General features: G+C 45.1%; 1 protein-coding gene across 7 annotated transcripts in view; it reads right to left on the bottom strand.

Moving 5' to 3' along the window:
• The window catches only part of LOC146830535 (tyrosine-protein phosphatase non-receptor type 22-like), a 542,480-nt gene that overhangs the window by 241,922 nt on the left and 279,423 nt on the right, over nt 1–21,135 (bottom strand). For 6 of the 7 annotated variants that reach the window (XM_085604743.1, XM_085604742.1, XM_085604746.1 and 3 more), the window contains one exon: nt 6,558–6,650. The exons of the other annotated variant lie outside the window; for it this stretch is intronic. In XM_085604743.1, coding sequence (XP_085460869.1) covers nt 6,558–6,650 — 93 coding nt within the window. The remainder of the gene's footprint in view (nt 1–6,557; nt 6,651–21,135) is intronic. 7 annotated transcript variants of the gene reach the window in all.

Here is a 21,135-nt window from a genome sequence, read left to right as displayed (position 1 = left end):
GGATGGAGGTCAGAATTTCGGTAGACGGGCAGTGGCTCATACAAACAATGCTAGGGGCCATTTGGGGGCACAGTTAGCGCGGGCGAGCACGCCAGGGAGCGTCTCGCCCTGTGGCGGTAAAACAACTGGATGGCCCCCAGAAAGGGGTAGGAGCCACATGTGCAGAGGGTAGGCGGAAGGGGGGATTGGCCTGCTGGTGGTCCCTGACTCTTCTGCCCTAACCCACAACCTATGGACTGAGGTGAACCCTGGGGAGGCTGCCTGGGTGCAGGTACCCCGGTGGGCATGCCAGTGTGCCATGAGGGGCCCTGGTTTACAAGAAGTGCAACTGTTTGCTGTAGCGCGTTGGGGCCTCCTGGCACAATGTGCTCAGCGGAGTGGGGGCTTGGTGGGCCGAGATGGCCAAGTTCAAGTGTATGGCCAAGTTCAAGAGTTCAAATGTAATCTGGTGCATATCTTCTTTACTGCCTTTGACAGGCCAAGGCCACTAAAGTGTACGGCCAAGCTCAAGTTCAAGTGTAACGGCCAAGCTCAAGTTCAAGTGTAATGTGTGCCTAATTGCCCGGCAGCCTTCGTCAAGTTAATACCACTAAAGAGTGATGCTTTGATAATTCTATATCCAAAGAGATAATGTTGCTCTCGTGTTGGTCACTGGTGAATTACCTGTTCGTGAATAAAAGGCTACGCCATGAACAACACGCTCTGTTTCTGAGAGTCCTTGGGCAAATGGGAAGAGTGAATGTCACGTTGTGCGCCTACTATGACCGGCGCCCCCCGCGCCTAGAGGCGGGGCGCCCTTAGTAGCGCCACGGGACTGGACCTTCCCCCAGGGCAGGAAAAGGGGGCTGAACGAAGTGACGTCGTCAGGGCGCGCTGGAAGGCTTATTTGAATCTGCGCCCTGCGATCCTCAGCCTCTTTGTCCCTTCGAACCTCTGGCAAGCTGCAGGGGCACATCATCGACCACCCACCCACCCGGCAAGAGAGCGAGGGCGGAACGGTGACAGCTAACAAGCAAGCGCAACAATGGCGGTAAAACAACTGGATGGCCCCCAGAAAGGGGTAGGAGCCACATGTGCAGAGGGTAGGCGGAAGGGGGGATTGGCCTGCTGGTGGTCCCTGACTCTTCTGCCCTAACCCACAACCTATGGACTGAGGTGAACCCTGGGGAGGCTGCCTGGGTGCAGGTACCCCGGTGGGCATGCCAGTGTGCCATGAGGGGCCCTGGTTTACAAGAAGTGCAACTGTTTGCTGTAGCGCGTTGGGGCCTCCTGGCACAATGTGCTCAGCGGAGTGGGGGCTTGGTGGGCCGAGATGGCCAAGTTCAAGTGTATGGCCAAGTTCAAGAGTTCAAATGTAATCTGGTGCATATCTTCTTTACTGCCTTTGACAGGCCAAGGCCACTAAAGTGTACGGCCAAGCTCAAGTTCAAGTGTAACGGCCAAGCTCAAGTTCAAGTGTAATGTGTGCCTAATTGCCCGGCAGCCTTCGTCAAGTTAATACCACTAAAGAGTGATGCTTTGATAATTCTATATCCAAAGAGATAATGTTGCTCTCGTGTTGGTCACTGGTGAATTACCTGTTCGTGAATAAAAGGCTACGCCATGAACAACACGCTCTGTTTCGGAGAGTCCTTGGGCAAATGGGAAGAGTGAATGTCACGTTGTGCGCCTACTATACAACATAGAGAATCTGGTTTCCTGCTGAGCAGTGACTTAGGCCTTTAGCGACCACTTCAGATGAGATCAGCAGCCCACTTCCCACCCTCCTCTGTATTGTTTATTCTCTTCCCACCCCGTGTTACTAATTCCCCTCCCACACACGTGTGTTGATTTTTCCCTTCCCAACTCACCTTGTGTTGCTTATTGCTCTCCTGCCATCCGTGTTGCTTATGCCCTTCTCACCTCCTCGTTGTTCCTGTTGCTTTTTTCCCTTCCCCCAAACATCATAAGGAAAAAAGTGCTGTGACATGCCATGTCATAATGTTTTTTTTACCATCCTGATGACTATCACCCACCTTCTCGTTGTCCACCTCTACCCGATTGGAAAGCCAATAGCTCGCCAATAGGCAAGACCTATTGGCTTTGGCAATGCTTGTTAAACACCTACCTAATTGTAGCATACACATCAAAAAGAAAGAAGCATTGGTATATAGCATAATGCCTTACACTTAGCAACCATTGGCAAATCTCATCAGTCTCAATGGCAACATTGTGTGAGCAACGCTATTGGTCTTGCCAATGCCGTAGGCTTTTAAAATGTGACACCATTGGCAAAACAAATGGTTGTTTTCTATACTTTCAAAATGGCCGCTGCAATGTGTAACTCCACATGCATCATACTGTCATGCTGCATTACTCAACGTGGCGACCATTTTGAAAGTATTGAAAACAGAGGAGTAGATTTATTAATATATCATGGAATGCAGTGCAGCAAACAAGGTTGCTGTGCTGCGTTCCATATACATGAGAGGGAGAAAGTAGGACAGCACCACATCTATTAAGATATGGTGCTTCTACTTTATTCCCTGGTGCTACTGCATACTCAGTCTGCCGAGCACCACACACATACCTTGGCACCATAGTGCAATGGATTCTGCAGGATGTCTAGCACCGGATTTGTATTAGTATCCTTCCAGGTCAAAATACCATGTTTAGACAGCCTTTAAAACATATCACACTTTGGATATGAGCTGTGCAATGCAGCACGCATGCAAAGTCAGAAATGTTTGGACCAATAAAAACATTTCTGTTTTTTAACACCTGTCTCAAAGAGGTGCCACTTTTTGGCGCAAATGCCTGTCTACTATTGTTAGTAGACAGGGCTCTGCATCAAAAACCATGGGTGGTTGCATGGGAACGCCCCCTTGATGCAAAGTAAATGAAAGCAGCACATACCACCGCTTCGCATAACTTTCAAGTAACTTTTGGCCTGGAAAGTAAATTCCAAATATACATTTGTGACACAAATTCAGGGCAAATCTGACCCAAAATGTTCTATACTTGTAAGATAGGCACTGCATTGTGTGAAGGAATGTGTGTTGTGTCACACAATTCAGCAGCCATTTCGAAATTATAGAAGTCAATACTTTCTGTACTTTCATGATGGCTGCCGCATATATGCCAACATACCTGATTTAGAGAGACTCCCGATTTGTTAAGCAAAAAGTGACTTTATTTCACCTGTCTCCTGCATGAAAAGGCCTCTGATTCGATGTACTTGAATCAGGAAAATGCCTTCCCCTGATTTTTTGTCCAAATAAACCACTTGTAAAATGTTGGCATGTATGCTGCTGCGTTACATATTGCAGTGTGAAGATGCAATGCGTTAGTCGTCTTAAAAGTACGGTAAACATCATTTACTATTAAAATAGCCCTTGTGTTGCGTGATGCCAGGGGATAAAATCCTGTAATGAAGCAGCCATCTTAAAAGTATATACAACAATAGATCCCAAGATAGGGGTGGAGGGAGAAGTAAAGAAGAGTTACTTGCAAAGGCAAACACAATAGGTCTCACCTTTTGGATGCCAACGCAGACCTATTTTCTTTGCTAATGTTTTTGCAGGTAGTTTTCGACATTGGCGAAAATAAGAAAAAAACGCCCTTAGAAAAAAGTGAGATGAACAGCACGCGTTTTCACGCAAGACCGTGTATAAATCATGATGCTACGATTGCATAATGTAATGACCAGTGCTTAATTTCAGCCAGTGCTTGCAAGTGGGGCGCACTAGCGCTCATTTACGGGGACAAGCATTATTATTACTTTGAATCAGAGCAAGAGAGAGAAAAACACAATAAGGAGAAAGAAGGAGGAAGAGAACGATGTTAAATAATTGAAAAATGGAGAAAGCAGGTATAAAAAAGAGCATGCAAGCATGAGGTAACGAGGCGGGGAGTGTCTGGCGGTGGATTGAAGAGGCATGAGGTAACGAGGCGGGAGTGTCTGGCGGTGGATTGAAGAGGCATGAGGTAACGAGGCGGGAGTGTCTGGCGGTGGATTGAAGAGGCATGAGGTAACGAGGCGGGAGTGTCTGGCGGTGGATTGAAGAGGCATGAGGTAACAAGGCGGGAGTGTCTGGCGGTGGATTGAAGAGGCATGAGGTAACGAGGCGGGAGTGTCTGGCGGTGGATTGAAGAGGCATGAGGTAACGAGGCGGGAGTATCTGGCGGTGGATTGAAGAGGCATGAGGTAACGAGGCGGGGAGTGTGGCGGTGGATTGAAGAGGCATGAGGTAACGAGGCGGGAGTGTCTGGCGGTGGATTGAAGAGGCATGAGGTAACGAGGCGGGGAGTGTCTGGCGGTGGATTGAAGAGGCATGAGGTAACGAGGCGGGGAGTGTCTGGCGGTGGATTGAAGAGGCATGAGGTAACGAGGCGGGAGTGTCTGGCGGTGGATTGAAGAGGCATGAGGTAACGAGGCGGGAGTGTCTGGCGGTGGATTGAAGAGGCATGAGGTAACGAGGCGGGAGTATCTGGCGGTGGATTGAAGAGGCATGAGGTAACGAGGCGGGGAGTGTGGCGGTGGATTGAAGAGGCATGAGGTAACGAGGCGGGAGTGTCTGGCGGTGGATTGAAGAGGCATGAGGTAACGAGGCGGGGAGTGTCTGGCGGTGGATTGAAGAGGCATGAGGTAACGAGGCGGGGAGTGTCTGGCGGTGGATTGAAGAGGCATGAGGTAACGAGGCGGGAGTGTCTGGCGGTGGATTGAAGAGGCATGAGGTAACGAGGCGGGGAGTGTCTGGCGGTGGATTGAAGAGGCATGAGGTAACGAGGCGGGAGTGTCTGGCGGTGGATTGAAGAGGCATGAGGTAACGAGGCGGGGAGTGTCTGGCGGTGGATTGAAGAGGCATGAGGTGGAATCATAGCTACGCAGCGTTGGTATTCATTCGGGACCATGATCTTTAGTGGACTACTGAGCAAGGCCTTAGGCCCCGGCACCCATCAATTTGCAAATTAAGCGATGACGGGCAGGTGCGCATGTGTCACCACATTTGTGCACGCATCTGGCAGACGCCGTGCCATCTAGTTTTTTCATTTGCTAATTTGGGATGGTGGATGCCAATCTTGAGGTGGAAAATACAAAAAATAAGTTTCATTTGTGTGAAAGCGCATTTTGAGGAAATGACCCTGTAAAAAAAATAGCAGCTCCAGGGACATTCAAAAAGTCTTCAAAAGTATGTTTTAAAACAAAAAGCAGCTGAGGGTAGTGGAATCAATTTATTTTTGAGGGAGAGAGCAACAGGAAGTGTAGGATATCAGGACTCAGAGCAACAGAGGAGACTGAAGCTGTGGGGAGGAGAAGCTGACAATGAAAAACCAAAAGCAAAGAAAAAGCCAGGCATTTAGAAGCACCAGACTTGATGGAGAGGGGAAGGAAGGAGGAACACAGTGTGCAGGAGATTTGAGTGACGAAACACAAGGGAGAGGGCATGGCAGGGAGTGCTGAAAGAAAAAGGAGAAGCGTTCCTCTGAATGTGAGCATCAAAGTGACACAGGTCATGCAGTCAAAAGGATGCTAAGGACATTATGCTCCAAGGAAGGGACAAACAGAAGAGGAAGAAGGAAAAAGAAATAAAAAGCAATGAGATGAGATTGATAAGAAAGGAAACCAATAATAAGCAATGACATGGCCCAAAGCCTTTGTCCACAACAGGTCTTCGACAGCAGACTGCTAAAAGCAGCCTGTAGTTGACAGCTAAAAAGGGGAAACAGAGAGGTACAGAAAAGTGCAGCGACTCAACAAGGCTGGCATCTAGAGAAACGCAAAGGAACACCAGCTGGGATTGTGGGAGAGGAGTGTATCTCTGATTGACGAGGGGGGCAAGGTCAAGCATGCAAGCACACTCTAAAGAAAAAAAGGACACGCATTCCCACTGAGTGGTAAAGAACAAGTGAAACATAGAGTTTCATGATGCCAGCAGTGGCAGGATGCAATTTATCAAAAGCAAGGATAAAGAAGCTATGCCCATGGGCGGACAAACTCAGTATGGGAACAAAAGCCATCCAGTAAACAGCAAGGAACCGAGATTGACTTAAAAAGCCATTTAATGATGAGCAAAGGCTGATAAAAACCCAACTCCGTGTAGTATTGTACCTCAGGGGGCACCTTAACCTTTAGAGTGCCCCATTAATCCCAAGACCAATGGATATCTGTGAGACGTGGGAGATTCAGGGCCCCTCATCACATTCTGCAGGGGAGGCCCATCATTCTGCCTTACTGCACTGGTAGAGAGGTGTCGAAACGCATTTTTTAATGTACATAGTTCTAGTAGTGGAGCATTCCAGGCACAATAGCAGTAGAACAATGTCACATGCAACTTCTCCATAATTCTGTATGTAAGTAACCCAGGGAGAGAAAAAAACATGTATAAATATGACTCTCAGAAAATCCTACCAGAGCATGTTTGTTTCAACGTGTTTTACCTTCATACGTTCAAGTCTTCACAAGTGATTGGTTATTACAATATTGTGCAATGATTCCCCCCCACACCCCCACCCCGGCTCCCGAACATTGGAACATGAACAATGCACTGATACTGAGGATAAACTCACACACTCACCTCTTCACCTGCAGGTCCTGATGATGAAGCAATCTTGTCGAGATGAGTTTTGAAAAGCTGGATTACTGCTTTGTGGACTAGGTCGTATTGTTCCTGAGGGTCACACATGCAACATTAGAATGACAGGTCATGAAAATAGCAAAATCATGGATGAGCGGCACTGTGGGCGTGTCCACGCAGCAATCACGAACCCCTTATTGTCAATGTGAGGGCGCTGATGTCACACTGACAGACTGCTCGACTGGACTGCACTCGCGCATGCGTGCGCTCTGATTTAATATACGTTGAAAAGATCCCGCGGATACTTGCGCCCTCCCAGCCAAAGGTAGGGACAGATATTTACTGCCTCCTATATCATCTCTACCATGGTTCGCCCACCTTATCCTTCTTAAAGCAGCCATGCGTCTGTCTCTAATACCATGCGCAGGAGTGCCTACGTCTTTGATAAGAAGGCCCACTCCTGCCACAAACATTTCCTAAACATTCACCAGTCTACATTTCAATCTGCTGTCCGCATAATAATCTGATAATAATTACTTTAATAATAATGTTGAAACTATTTAAACAATATTTTTCCATCATCAAAAATGTTTGCAGAGCCTTAACTTTATTGCCCAAATCCTATTTTAGTTTTCTCCGTTTCAACATGAATTCTATCACAGTCATCTCAGTGCTCGGATAGATACATTTGTGTGTTGAAGCATAATTCCCCTAAAATATGATCAAAAAGGCATACGTCTACAAGAAATTCAAGTAATTTGTAATTTAGCATAGCTCTTTATTTTCAAAATATGTCTAGCATTCTCGTCCACATGAATCCTTATCGTCCTTTCATTTTCCCATATGCCCCTTCCAGGTAAATGTTCAGCCATTCTACCCGACTCTCACAGGCTCAGGCCTCCGGAAGAATAGCCAACCCCAGGCCGAGCAGATTTTCCAGGCTCGCTCCTCTCAGAGTGCTATCCTCAGAGAGCTTGTGTAGCACTACATCAAGAGTATTAATATCGACCTACAAAAATATCTCATCCACTTCAGTGCCTAATAATACATTGTCAAGGTAAGCATATATTTACTATTCTGGATTTCAAATCTTTGCATTCGACTCACCTCTCAATATAGAGGTTAAAGCGTTGGGTGCACAGACATAATATCGAGTTTTTTATTTCGACCTACATAAATATCGAGTTTTAAATATCGTAGGGACAGAATATTGACATCAAGAATATCGGTGACCAGAATATTGACCTGAAGGTTAGAAATATTGTTTTTGTTAATATCGAAGTTAGTATTATCGATAGCAAAAATATCGATATTAATATTATCGATGTTTATGTTAGTGTTATGTATTTTCGTATGCATTTTATATGTATGTGTTCCACATGTTTTGTTATGTTTTGTATTTTTTTTTTAAATATATGAATTATATGTTTAGAAGTTAGTAATTTTTTTTAAAGTAAATTTTGCGTTTTAGTACCGTAGCGGGTTGTTAGTTTATAGGGGAATAGGGTGGGAAATAATTTAATTATTGTAAATTAAATCATCATTTTTAGAAATTATTAATTATTTTTAATTACATTTTGCATTTTAGTTCCATAGCGGGTTGTGGGTTTATAGGGGAATAGGGTGGGAAGTAATTTAATTGTAATTAAGTAATAATTAATTTTTATTTATGGAGATTGATAATTACATTATTGTTAATTAATTATTAATTGGTAATTAATTGTTATTAATTGATAATTATATCAATTGTGTTATGTTTTTTATTGGAGCGGGTTGTGGGTTTACAGGGGAATAGGGTGGGAAGTAAATTAATTATAATAAATTAATTATTTAATTTTAAGTATTGATAATTCATTTATTGTTGATTAATTATTAATTGGTACTTAATTTTTATTAATTGATAAATATATTAATTGTGTTAATTTAGTTTAGGAGCGGGTTGTGTGTTTACAGGGGAATAGGGTGGGAAGTAATTTTTATAATTAATTTTTATTAACTATTATTTATTGGTATTGATAAATAATGTATTGGTAATTAATTATTAATTGGTAATTATTTTTTAATAATTGATTAATTGATAATTATAGTAGTTGTGTTCATTTTTATGCGGAGTGGGTTTGGGGTTTATTGGGGAATAGGGTGGGAAGTAATTTAATGTTATTAAAGTAATTATTAATGTTATTTTATTGCTATTTATAATTCATTTATTGTTTATTTATTATTAATTCATTATTTAATAAAAACAATATTTAATTGATAAGTATGTTATTTCTAACCCCTACGCTATCCAACACTTTCCCTACTGTTGCACTCTCTGGAGTGGGAATAGTAATTTGTACCCTTACGCTATCCAACACTTTCCCTACTGTTGCACTCACTGGAGTGGAAATAGTCATTTTTACCCCTACGCTATCCAACACTTTCTCTACTGTTGTACTCACTGGAGTGAGAATAGTATTATTTACCCCTACGCTATCCAACACTTTCCCTACTGTTGCATTCACTGGAGTGGGAATAGTAATTTTAAACCCCTACACTATCCAACACTTTCCCTACTGTTGCACTCTCTGGAGTGGGAATAGTAATTTTTACCCCTACGCTATCCAACACTTTCCCTACTGTTGTACTCACTGGAGTGGGAATAGTAAATTTTACCCCTACGCTATCCAACACTTTCCCAACTGTTGCACTCAGTGGAGTGGGAATAGTAAATTTAACCCTTTCGCTGTAGAACACTTTCCCTACTGTTGCACTCTCTGCAGTGGGAATAGTAATTTTACCCCTACGCTAACCAACACTTTCCCTACTATTGCACTCTCTGGAGTTGGAATAGTTATTTTTACCCCTAAGCTATCCAACACTTTCCCTACTGTTGCACTCTCTGGAGTTGGAATAGTAATTTTATTCCATCTGCTATCCAATATTTTTCTGTATTGTTTTAGTTAATGTTGTGTATAATTTATTTAAAAAAGATAACAAATATTGTAGTTTTTTAATTTGTTATATATATTTTCTTTATATTATTTTTGTATGTGTATATATGTATTTATAATTTATAACATGTTTTTAACAATTTATAAGTTATTAAAATAATTATTTACGAATATTATTAAGTAAGTATACATATTATATCTTATATGTATATGTTTAACTTATTTTAACATTATGGTGCCGATTCCGATCCGTCAAAAAAAATTACCGTCCGACTCGCATCCGTATTTTTTTACGTACGAATCGTACAAGTCCCGTACAAACGGCGAAGTACGATTCGTACGTGAAAAATCCATACAGGAAAAGTCTACGACACGTCCCCGGACATTTTTACATACAAATTGTAAAAGTGAAGTCCGAGCGCGCAAGTACGATCCGTACCGGCCGTCCGAAAAAACACAAGCGCAGGGGAAAGGCTCCGTACGGATCGAACGCCGTACCACTCGTATCCGGGTAAACTTGTGCCCGGGATACGAGTCGTACATCCAAACAGGCAAACAGAGGTCCAAACTCACAACCACCTCTTATAACTCACCCACCAAAATTTCAAACCCAGCCACACCCACAAATGGACCAATAAAAATGGCCCACACTCACAAACCTTGAGCCTTTGCAACAGACTCACTGCTGACAGACACCACACACAAACAACTGCATCCATACACCTTAACTTACACACCATCACACAACCTCCTTCACACATACCCCCTCTACACATTCACACACACACCTACACATTCACACCCACACACCCACAACCTTCCACACCCACACACCACACCATGCCCACAGACAAGAATCCAAAGTTCACAAGGGAGGAGCTGGACATCCTTGTCAACAAAGTCATCAGAGTCGAGCCACAGCTCTTTGGAACATTGGTCAGACAGACCAGCATAGCTGAAAAATCATGCCTGTTGCAGAGGATCGTCGATCGGGTGAATGCTGTTGCGCCCATCAGAAGGACCAGGAATGCCAAGCCAGGTGGTACGATCTGCGCAGGGCAGTTAACCGCAAAATGAACGAGGACTACGCCCAGAGTAACATCACAGGAGGTGGGCTGCCCCGCAGACCGGTACATTACCATCCCTGGGAGGAGAAGGTGATGGCCCTGCTTCCACCGGTGGGAGTACACGGAGTCGAAGGAGTTGCCGAGCCTGGTGAGTACACAAACAACTTACGTAACATGGGGCTAATGGCAGCCACACCCCAACTACAACAAATGCACACACCTACCCCCAAGCCCTCACCGGACACAACCATACTCAAAAACATTGCTCATGCCACTAACATGTGTATGCCCCATTCACAAAGCAAGGCTATGCCATGTCCCAGCTTACACAAACCACAAACCCAAGACTGGATGTCCGGGATGCTGGGAGGGTGGGGATCACTAAACATATTGTACAACTCAGAAACAGACACAATTGCCCTCAGCCCATACGGCCCAGGTACATACCCATGCACCATGCGCAATGCACAGGGACTGGCAAAGTACTGACAAGGTAGTTGACACTTGGCCCTGCTGTAGCCAGCACAAGGCCCTCCTGTGACAACTGCAAAATCTAACACAAACACAACCAGCTCAGATATCTAGGACAGGAACTCACACTCACTGACATGGCAGCATGCTCCATGGGGGGACAGATACATCACTGGGAGACCCACTGCCAAATCACACTACACCCACCAGCAGGCACCGTCAATCAATCAACAATCAATCAGGGTACTTGTAAGGCGCGCGACTTACCTGTGAGGGTCTCAAGATGCTGAGGGGGGGGGGGGGTTTGAGGAGTCATCTGAAGGCAAGTAGGTCTTGGGTCAGTCGTAGATGGGTTGGGGGCGAGGTAGGAGAAGGATCTCCCGCAGGCGGTCGTACGTTGGATGCGGGGGATAGCTGCGAGGGCGAGGCTGCCGGAGCGGAGCTGGTGGGTGGGGTTGTAGAAGCCGAGTCTGATGTTCAGGTAGGCTTGTCCGGCGTTGTGGAGTACCTTGGTGTGGAGCCAGTGCAGGTCACTCAGGAGGGGGGTTATGTGGCTGTGGAGGGGGGCGTTGTCGATCAGTCGTGCGGAGGCTTTTTGGAAGAGTTGTATCCGCCGTTGGTGTTTGGATGGGAGTCCTGCATAGAGTGCATTGCCGTAGTCCAGTCAGCTGCTGACGAGGGCCTGTGTCACTGTTCTACTTGTTTCGGTCGGGATCCACCAGTCGATCCGGCGGAGCGTGCGTAGGGTGTCGTAGCAGGAGGAGGAGACGGCTTTGACATGCTTGGACATGGAGAGGGAGGATGCGAGGATCAATCCTAGGTTGCGTGCGTGGTGGGTGGGTGTTGGTGCTGTCCCCAGAGCGATCGGCCACCAGGAGTCGTCCCAGGCTGAGGGTGTGTGTCCCAGGATGAGGACCTCCGTCTTGTCCGAGTTCGGTTTCAGATGGCCGCTCCGCATCCAGTCGGCGATGGACCTCAGCCCTAGTGGATGTATTTTTTGGTGGTGTGAGGGTCCTTGGTGAGGGAGAGGATGAGCTGGGTGTCGTCGGCGTAGGAGATGGTTTTGAGGTGGTGGGGCGGGCCACTTGTGTGAGGGGGGCCATGTGGATGTTGAACAGTGTCGGGCTGAGGGATGATCACTCACCCCTTACACAAGCACACACCCCCGGGGCAGCCAATGAAGTTACCCACTCTCACAATAGACATGTGACACAACAAGATCAAGCCACAGCCAAAGAAGCATCCAAGGCCAAATTCGACATGTCAAACACCATGGAGAACATTTCAATCAGTCCCCTGCAACATACCCATCCACAAGTGAACATTGATGTGAATGCTAGGCACATACAACTACCTTGAGGAATTGTGGCAAATAGAATATGTGTGAAACATGGATGTCGCATTAAACAGCATTAACATTGTCTCTCTCTCACACACAGGGCAACGTCATGGATCTCCCCCCAACAATGGGGGAGAAGAACCACAGTCCCAGGCTCGGGAGGAACCTGATCCCACCGGCAGCGACACCTCACAACACTCCGCAGATGACCCCAACCCACCTGGCCCCTCTGGTGTCCAAGCCCCTGCAGCACCTGCTTCAGGTACATCTGTGCCAACCACCACCACCATTCCTGCCACATCCCAGGAGACACCCAGGAGCCCTGCCCACACTGAACAACTGAACCAGTCTTACCTGGAGGGACAAGGTTCGCCGGGCACCCAGGAGGAGGCAGACAACACCGACACTGCCATCCCTCAGGGGTCCCGTAGACCCGATGTGCCCACAACGGCAGGCCAGGCCCGTGTGGGCAGGGGTGGTGGGAGTGGAGGCAGGCGGAGGCGAGAACCTGACAAGCCAGCTGAAGGGACCGTTATGTCACACGTCCGCAACATCATGGAGGCATACCGGCGTGACACCAGGGCCATCAGTCAGGTAGTGGCGACCCTCACAGACATTAAGAATCAGCAGGCCGAGCAACACGCCAGTCAACAACAGCACCAAGGACGGATGGAGGCAAGACTGGCTGAGCTCGTGGCGGTGCAAAGGGACATAAGCCATTCACTTCGTCGGATTGCCGACAACATGGGCAACCCTCCCTGTGACACCAGGCGCAGACCAGCACCAGCCACAGGGAGGGAGGAAGAGGAAGAGGATTCGTCCGACGGAGCGTCCCAAACATCGTCAAGGCCTGCATCTGAGGATCCCCGGTGGAAGGTGGGTCGTCCACGGAAAAGACCGTGAGAGGCAGTGGACCATCCACATCTCCCAGGTCACCTGGCCTGGCACCTGGCCCTCATGCGCAACAACAGCACATCATTCACTGACATTCTCTGCCACATGGACTTGCTGGTCACAGTCTGACCAATGATGACCAACACTGTGGTCTTGACTCTGATGCCTTCAAATGCCAAGGATAGCATCTCCCCCTGTGAACTTTGGATTCTATGTACCCGTTAGAGCACCTTATGTCATCTACCAAAACACACCCCGCCGAGAATAAAACATTTTTTTTGTCATGAGATGTTGCCATCATTTTGCATTAGTCCACAACATACGTGTGTGTTAAGGTCAAACTATACCTCAGTGTGGAACCAACTCCAGTCATCCATACCATGGGATCTGAGTCCAGTACAGGACACACATGGGTCACAATGTATCATCCAATACAGCCTGGGAGCCCAATACTCACCCGTGATGGCCTCAAGCTGCTGAGGGGGGGCTTGAAGTACTGTGCGCACACACCAATCAGGAAGACGATGATGAAGGCCTACAGGTCATGGCTCATGTGGAGGTTCCCGGGGAGTGAGTCCCAGGTATGTTTGGCCAGGTGGGAGAACCATCTCCTTCATGCTGGAGTGTTGTGGATGTGAAGAATGGTGGCCAGGCCAAGTTCGGATGCATTGAGCTGGACCAACGGGGTCTTGGATGACAGACGTACAAGGTTGGTATTGGGCTCTGGGGCTGTTGACTGCCTCCTGAGTGTGTGTGAGGAGTGTGAAGGTCATCCTGCAGCACACAGTGATCCCTTGCAGCTATCTCAGGTGGACAGTGATGTTGATGGGCCGCGGGATGTTGAAGCTGAGTTGTGCAGATGCACCCTGGATGTGGACAATTTTCCCGTGAGTTAGGATGTACTTGCTCCGTAGAGGGCGGGGCAGTAGTTGACACGGCTGGTGTCATGGACCTGGGGGATGGTTTGTCTTTCCTTGGAGTGGATCTATCAGAGGATCATGTGCATCATGCAGAGGCTGCTGCAGCATGAGGTACAGATGATGGTGATTTGCATGACAAATGTGAGTGACAAATCCATGATGCACATCTTTTGTGCGTGGCCACTGGGTGCTTGTGTATGGCCCCTGCAGGTGGGACACAAGGAGTTGAGCCAGCTGTAAGGGGACAATCCTCCGATGCTTACCTCAGTCCTGTACAAGTTCAGCCTCAGGTGGCTGATGTTCAGCCATTCATCCACGGACCTCATGCCTTCTTGAACGTTGGAACTGGCAATGGCTGGGTGAGGAGCACCTGGGTGTCAATGACATACGACATGATGATGAGGTTGTGTGCACATGTGATGGTGGAGAGGGGGGGTCCTGGACACATTGAAGATTGACACGCTGAGAGATGAGCCCTGGGCCATGTGCCAGATGATGCCACTATACCACATGCTGAAGGCCTGAGTCCCACTCGCATGGCCTTGCTGGTGTACGGATCCGGTGTGGAGCAGGAGGGACATGATCTGGTTGGTGTGACAGGGCCTGGAAGGAGAGGCAGCGCTGTGTAGGCAGTTGGAGTTGCACACTCAGCATGCAAAGATGTCATGTGTGCGCTTAGGGTATGGCTGAGAGCAGGCGGTTGAGTTTCGGATAGACATTGCTTGGAGGGTGGCTACAACCTCAGACTGTAGTTTGATGTGGGTCATGCAAGGACATGAGGGTCGTGCAATGTGCACGTTGCATGTGCTGACGGTCCTGCCTTTGGCACCGCGTGTACCCAACAGTGGCACAGACAAGGCGATGACAGCAAAATGAAAGGCTGGAGGTAGGCAGAGAGGAGCATCTTTGAGGCATGTGTGTTGCGGAATCCCGCCACTTTGTGGGCCCTTGCTGCAGGGGGCGCAGCATCAGGTGGTATGTCCTTGAAACTATGCCAACAGTAGCACACAAAGACAAGGATGTCAGAAAGGACAAATGCAACAGGTGTAAGTAAAGGAAGGAGTGTCCGGTTACCCATGGAACACCCAGAGAAAATGGATGCACAATCACCAAAGATGACTGACACAGGATCAGGAAACAGAAGGCCGAGCCGCGCACAGGAGACACACCCTCAGCAGGTGTTGACGGCCCGTCGTGGGGACCAACATGCCCAAATACATACACAACCATGGACTTCATGCACAATAGAGATTCTGACCCATGAAGACCTGCATGCATGTAGCCAAACTACACATAGACTCATATGCACAATCTTTGACAACTATGCCAGAGATGCCGCATGCAAAGTGGCAAGAGACCTGCATTGACAGAGATGAGGCACCTTGGAGGGTGAGGAACCCCTTTATTACTCAGGCTCACACTAAGGGAAAAGCATAAATATGAACAGACACACAGGTCATTTTGCTGAACATGTGGGACCTACACTCGACACCCCCTTCACAACACAGATGTAGTAAATCCTAATGGCCTGGCACACAAGTTAAGGGGATGAGCCAAACACCCCCTTCTGCACACGGAGAGGCTGCAATTCCCCATTGAGGCTGTTATGGGGATGTCCCACACCATGTCCACCCGTAGCATGCCATATGTTTCTGAGGGAAGTTATACACACATTGATGCCTTCATCAGAATCCACTAACCATTAGAGATGACTGTCACGAAGGTAGACTATCAATTCATGGGAGTCATGCTACATGTCATGTGCCCCATGGTGAGTCGACATTTATGCATGGTAACCCAACATGCATAGGAGCAGTCCCCACACATTCCAAACACCTAACAACCCCAAAATGCCTTGCTGCAATCCTCACCCAAAATAACTTTTCCACATGTCCGTGCATGGAACGCTGATTCAGCACACGTTGCAATACTCATGAGGAATAGCAGGAGGCCAATGATGACATGACCAGACAACATGCGCAAGAACCTGTGGATGACAGACACACAAGCAGTCAGCTAAAAGATTGTTATCCGCATACATGGTCATTTACTCTACAGGAATAATGTTGTCACTGTGTGAATATAAAAATTAGGGTCACAGCTAAAATGAGTGGAATGACATCATCACTCGAGTGACACATCAGAACACACATCTAACTCACTTAGCATACAGTCAGCTGGACACACACATTGCAACACATGCCACACAAGGCTCCAAGCGTGCACACTCAGACCCAGTGACTCACCATTATGAGAAGAAGTTACGTATGAGCTGACTCCGGATATCCTCCTCCTCATTTGCCTCGTGACCAAGACCTTCATCCTCCACGGGTGGATGTTCTTGCTCATGCTGCTCCAGGATGAGTGGCACTGCCTTCTCCACTGCCATGTTGTGCAGCATGCAGCACACGAGGAAGATTTTGCAGACCTTCACCGGTGCATATGAGAGGGACCCGCCTGTCTTGTGAAGGCACCGGAATCGGCTCTTCAGGAGGCCAAACGTCCTCTCAATCACTCGTCTGGTCTGCCCATGTGCATCGTTGTAACGGTGATCTGCAGCTGATCTGGGGTTTCGGAGAGGCTTCATCAGCCATGGCATGTTGGGATAGCCAGAGTCACGTAGAACGTAGAAGAAGGTTTAGTGAATGGAGTAATGGGGAAATTTGTTGAATTTGTGAAATATCAAAATAGAAATGGAATTGAATTCTTGAGAGTTAAATTTGATCAGATTACAGAGGTAAGACAGATTGCGCGTTCTGCTGCACGTTTTTTGCTTGTAAAAGACTTGTATGTTCGCAAAAACAGTTTCCCTTCTGTTTAGCATATGCAATATCGATTCATAAATCTCAAGGTTTAAGTGTAGATAATACTTTGGGAAATGTAGGAAAAACTGTGTTTAAAGAGGGAATGGTATATGTTGCATTATCTCGAGTTAGAACGTTGTCTGTTTGTATTTAATTGATTTTGTTGAGAACAAGATTAGTGCTGATGTTAATTGTGTAATAGAATACAATCGTTTGAGAAGGCTTTATGCTCCAAGTTTAGGTGAATATCCTATTTATGAGAAACGTGTTGTGTGTTCAAAACGCAAACATGTTGAAGAATCAACTATGGTTGAAAAGCAGAAACAAAATCAAGAGAAAAGAAAAGATGTAAAGAAGCAGAAAATACAAACAAGTGATGATGTTGTCGGATACCAATTAGAAAATGCTTCTGGTGTCAACTGCTATGGTAATGTTATTCTAAACGTTATATTTTATCTTGAACATGTTTATGGTGAAATTATGGAAAGTCAGGAAAAAAGATTATGTTCAGCACTTTATACTTTATTTCAAGAATTGAGAACTGATAGAAGTAAGATCCATTCTGCTTCTGGTATTCGCCAACTGTTGGATACAAGTACTGGATTTTTAACGCTCAGTGCTAATATACAACAAGATGCACCAGAATTTCTGATGGTTATGCTTGGAGTACTAGAAGATGAAGGAATTCAGAGAGTTTATTTGGACTCAGTTACAAATGGGAACATAAATGTAAACAGTGTTCATTAACTTCAAGCACTATAGTTGACAGAGAACGATTTCTATATTTAACAATACCTGACTGCAAATCTGTACCATTTTCCAAATTAGTAAAAGAAGCTGATCACAAGATGATCTGTTCTCGTTGTAAATCAACAATGCTATCTACATTATGCCTACAAAGATATGGAAAATATTTGATTTTAATCCTGCAAAGCTGTAGACCAAATGGGAGAAAAATGGAAACCAAAATTAAAAGATTTGTTGCTAGTCAAGTATCTATTTCTGGAAGAACTTTTGCAACAGTTGCTATTGTTTTCCATGCTGGAAGTACTACCGCAAGTGGACATTATACAGTTTATTTAAAGTGTAATAATGGTTGGAGTCAATGTAACGAGACACACTTGGAAATGAAACCGAGATTGCCTTATGAATTACCCAACTCATACTTGATATTTCTAAAACAAAGATTTTATATACATCATTCGTCCTAGTGGGAAGGTGTAAAGATTCTTTAAGGAATTCATACTGGATGATTTCAAATTGAAATTTTTGATACATTATTTGGCGTATTGGAAAAATGTGAACAGAAACTACAAAGTAAAGGTAAGATTTGAAGATTGGAAATAGTATTGGATGTGTTAATTTTGTATTATATTTGCGAGAATTAGGGATTTTTTTTTTTTAGAATCTAGTTGATTGTTTTTTTCCCCCTTCTGTTTATGATGAATCTACACTGACATCACTGTGAATAGAGAACTTAAGTAGAAACTGATGACAGCAAAAAAAGAGAGAATTTTTTTTTCTGAATGTTAAATTATTTTGTATTATTTAAAAACTCACTGTAATTTGTGAACTATATTACATTACATAGCTGTTTTGCAGTTTATTTTATGTAGTTTTAAAGTTAGAAAGTAGTAGTTCGATATTTAAAAAACGCTTGAAATTCACTAAAAAAAACATAGGTTTTACAGACGTTATAGTTAGAAATTTGCATTTAAAAAACCTTGGAAATTCACTGAAAAAAACATAGGTTTCAGGGACGTTATAGTTAGAAATTAGCATTTAAAAAACCTTAGAAATTCACTGAAAAAACCATAGGTTTCAGAGACATTATAGTTACTTGGACATTTGATTTTTTGAAACCATACACACAACAATGCCAGATACTACATACCACCGACTATTTCCTAGGTCTACACACACATCCAGTCACTTATACATGCAGTTACTCATCAATACAGTACTATATTATGCACTCATACACCTATACATACAGTCACACTCCGCCACTCATCCATCTAGTTATTCACACACCTAGTCAGTCATGCAAAGAATCAATCACATACCCATTTACTCATGTATACAGTTATACACACCAACTCCGTTATACACACACCACATCACTTATTTATGCAGATACTAACACATACTTACTGTCTTATACAATCACTGATACAAGCAGACACTCATTTATACACCCACTCTTCAAATATCTTACTCTCACCTATAGTCATTTATATACTGCAACGCTCACCTATACTGCCTTAAAACATATGTAGTTAGTCACACATATACTACTGAGACATTCATTCACTCACCAACACACCAATACACACACTAACTCACCCATACAGCCCTTTCCAGATGCACTTTTGAATCCATACAACCAGTGAATCACCCACTCAGACATCTATGCACAGAGTCACACACCCCTACCCACTCACACAGACACTCAGGCACCCATACAGATACTCATACAACAAATCAATAACCCATATAGACACTCATGTAGCTTCTCACCAACCCATGCAGTTGCTTACACACCAACTGAGAGACTAATAAAGACTTTCACACAGTTTATTCACTAACCCATGCATTCAGTAAGACACGTTCAATCACTCACTTATACAGTCAGTCACGCACCTACTAAATAATCCTTTCATGCACTTGTAAATCCACTCATTCTTCAATACACCTTGGCATAGATATATATGAAAAATATTTCAACTTTACAGAAACACACATTCACTGGATGATGTCATCAGAGATGTCATTTGAAATGTTATCAGTGATGTCATCAGTGATGTCACTGACCATGTAATGAGTGATGTAATATGTGAAGTGATCAGCAGTGCATTGCGGGCGCGCAAGTTATAGTTAGCTCAACTAACTATTATAGGCGAATTTCTCTCGTTTTATATGAGTCAAATGCCCAAGTAACTATAACGTCCCTGAAACCTATGGTTTTATATATATATATATATATATATATATATATATATATATATATATATTACCTACTGGCGATAGCCAGTAGGTAGTTATAGTTAGGACCACGTTTCCATAGGAAAACCTCAACATTCTATTTTGAATAACTTTGGCGCCGGTCGACGAATCCTCGCGAATTTCTCAAAATAGGTGGGGCGCTACGCTCCGCTCCTACCCTGAAAGTCTCGGGGGGATTCGTCAAGCGGGGGCTGAGATAAAAGGGGGGTCCCAAAACGCGTTTTTCCCATGCATTTTTCCATAGGACCTTTAGAACGAGCTATAGCCCGAATGGCTGAACAGAATTACTCAAAATTTGGCAGAGAGGTAGTCCCTAGGTCAAGGAAGTGCCTTTTGTAGGTTTGGTGTAAATCTGTTCAGTAGATTCTGAGAAAATAGCCTTTAAATCAATATATATATCTGAGCCAGCTTACGGTACGCTTACCGTACGCTTACGGTAAGCGTACGGTGGCGTGCGCGAGCGCGATTCTGATTGGCTCTTAGATCTTAGTAAACATTCGAATCGGCCGAAACCAGGAAGCGGCGGCCGCCATTTTGTCTCTCGCACTGAGAGAGATTTTTAAAATCGGAAGCCCAAAAACATGTAAAGGGGCTGTTTTGACAACTCCCTCCCACATAGTCATGTGGAGGGAGTCCCCAAACATCCCCCAAGTGCAAAAACGGTTTTATTTTTTTTTCGGCAATTTCACGGGGTACGCTTACCGTACGCTTACGGTAAGCGTACGGTAAAAAAATAAAAATAAAAAAAACACTATCCACACTTACCCCACCCCCTGTGCTTTTGGTGGCCGAAGGCCACCAAATGTGCTGGGCTTATTACAATGGAAAAAAACACTATCCACACTTACCCCACCCCCTGTGCTTTTGGTGGCCGTAGGCCACCAAATGTACAGGGCTTATTATAAGGGAAAAAAACTTAGCATTTAAAAAACCGTACTAATTCACTGAAAAAACCATAGGTTTCACACACGTTATAGTTAGGAATTAGCATTTAAAAAACCTTGCAAATTCACTGAAAAAACCATAGGTTTCACACATGTTATAGTTAGTGGAAATTTTACTGATACAAAACCAATGAAATTGCCCCGTTATAGTTAGCGCAGGCAACTATAACTCACGCGACCGCAATCCTCTGCTGATGACA

The sequence above is a fragment of the Triturus cristatus genome, chromosome 5_1 (genome assembly GCF_964204655.1).
Source record: "Triturus cristatus chromosome 5_1, aTriCri1.1, whole genome shotgun sequence".
NCBI classification, from domain to species: domain Eukaryota; kingdom Metazoa; phylum Chordata; class Amphibia; order Caudata; family Salamandridae; genus Triturus; species Triturus cristatus.
Note: the sequence above shows the minus strand (reverse complement) of the source record. Positions and strands in the feature narration are given on the sequence as shown.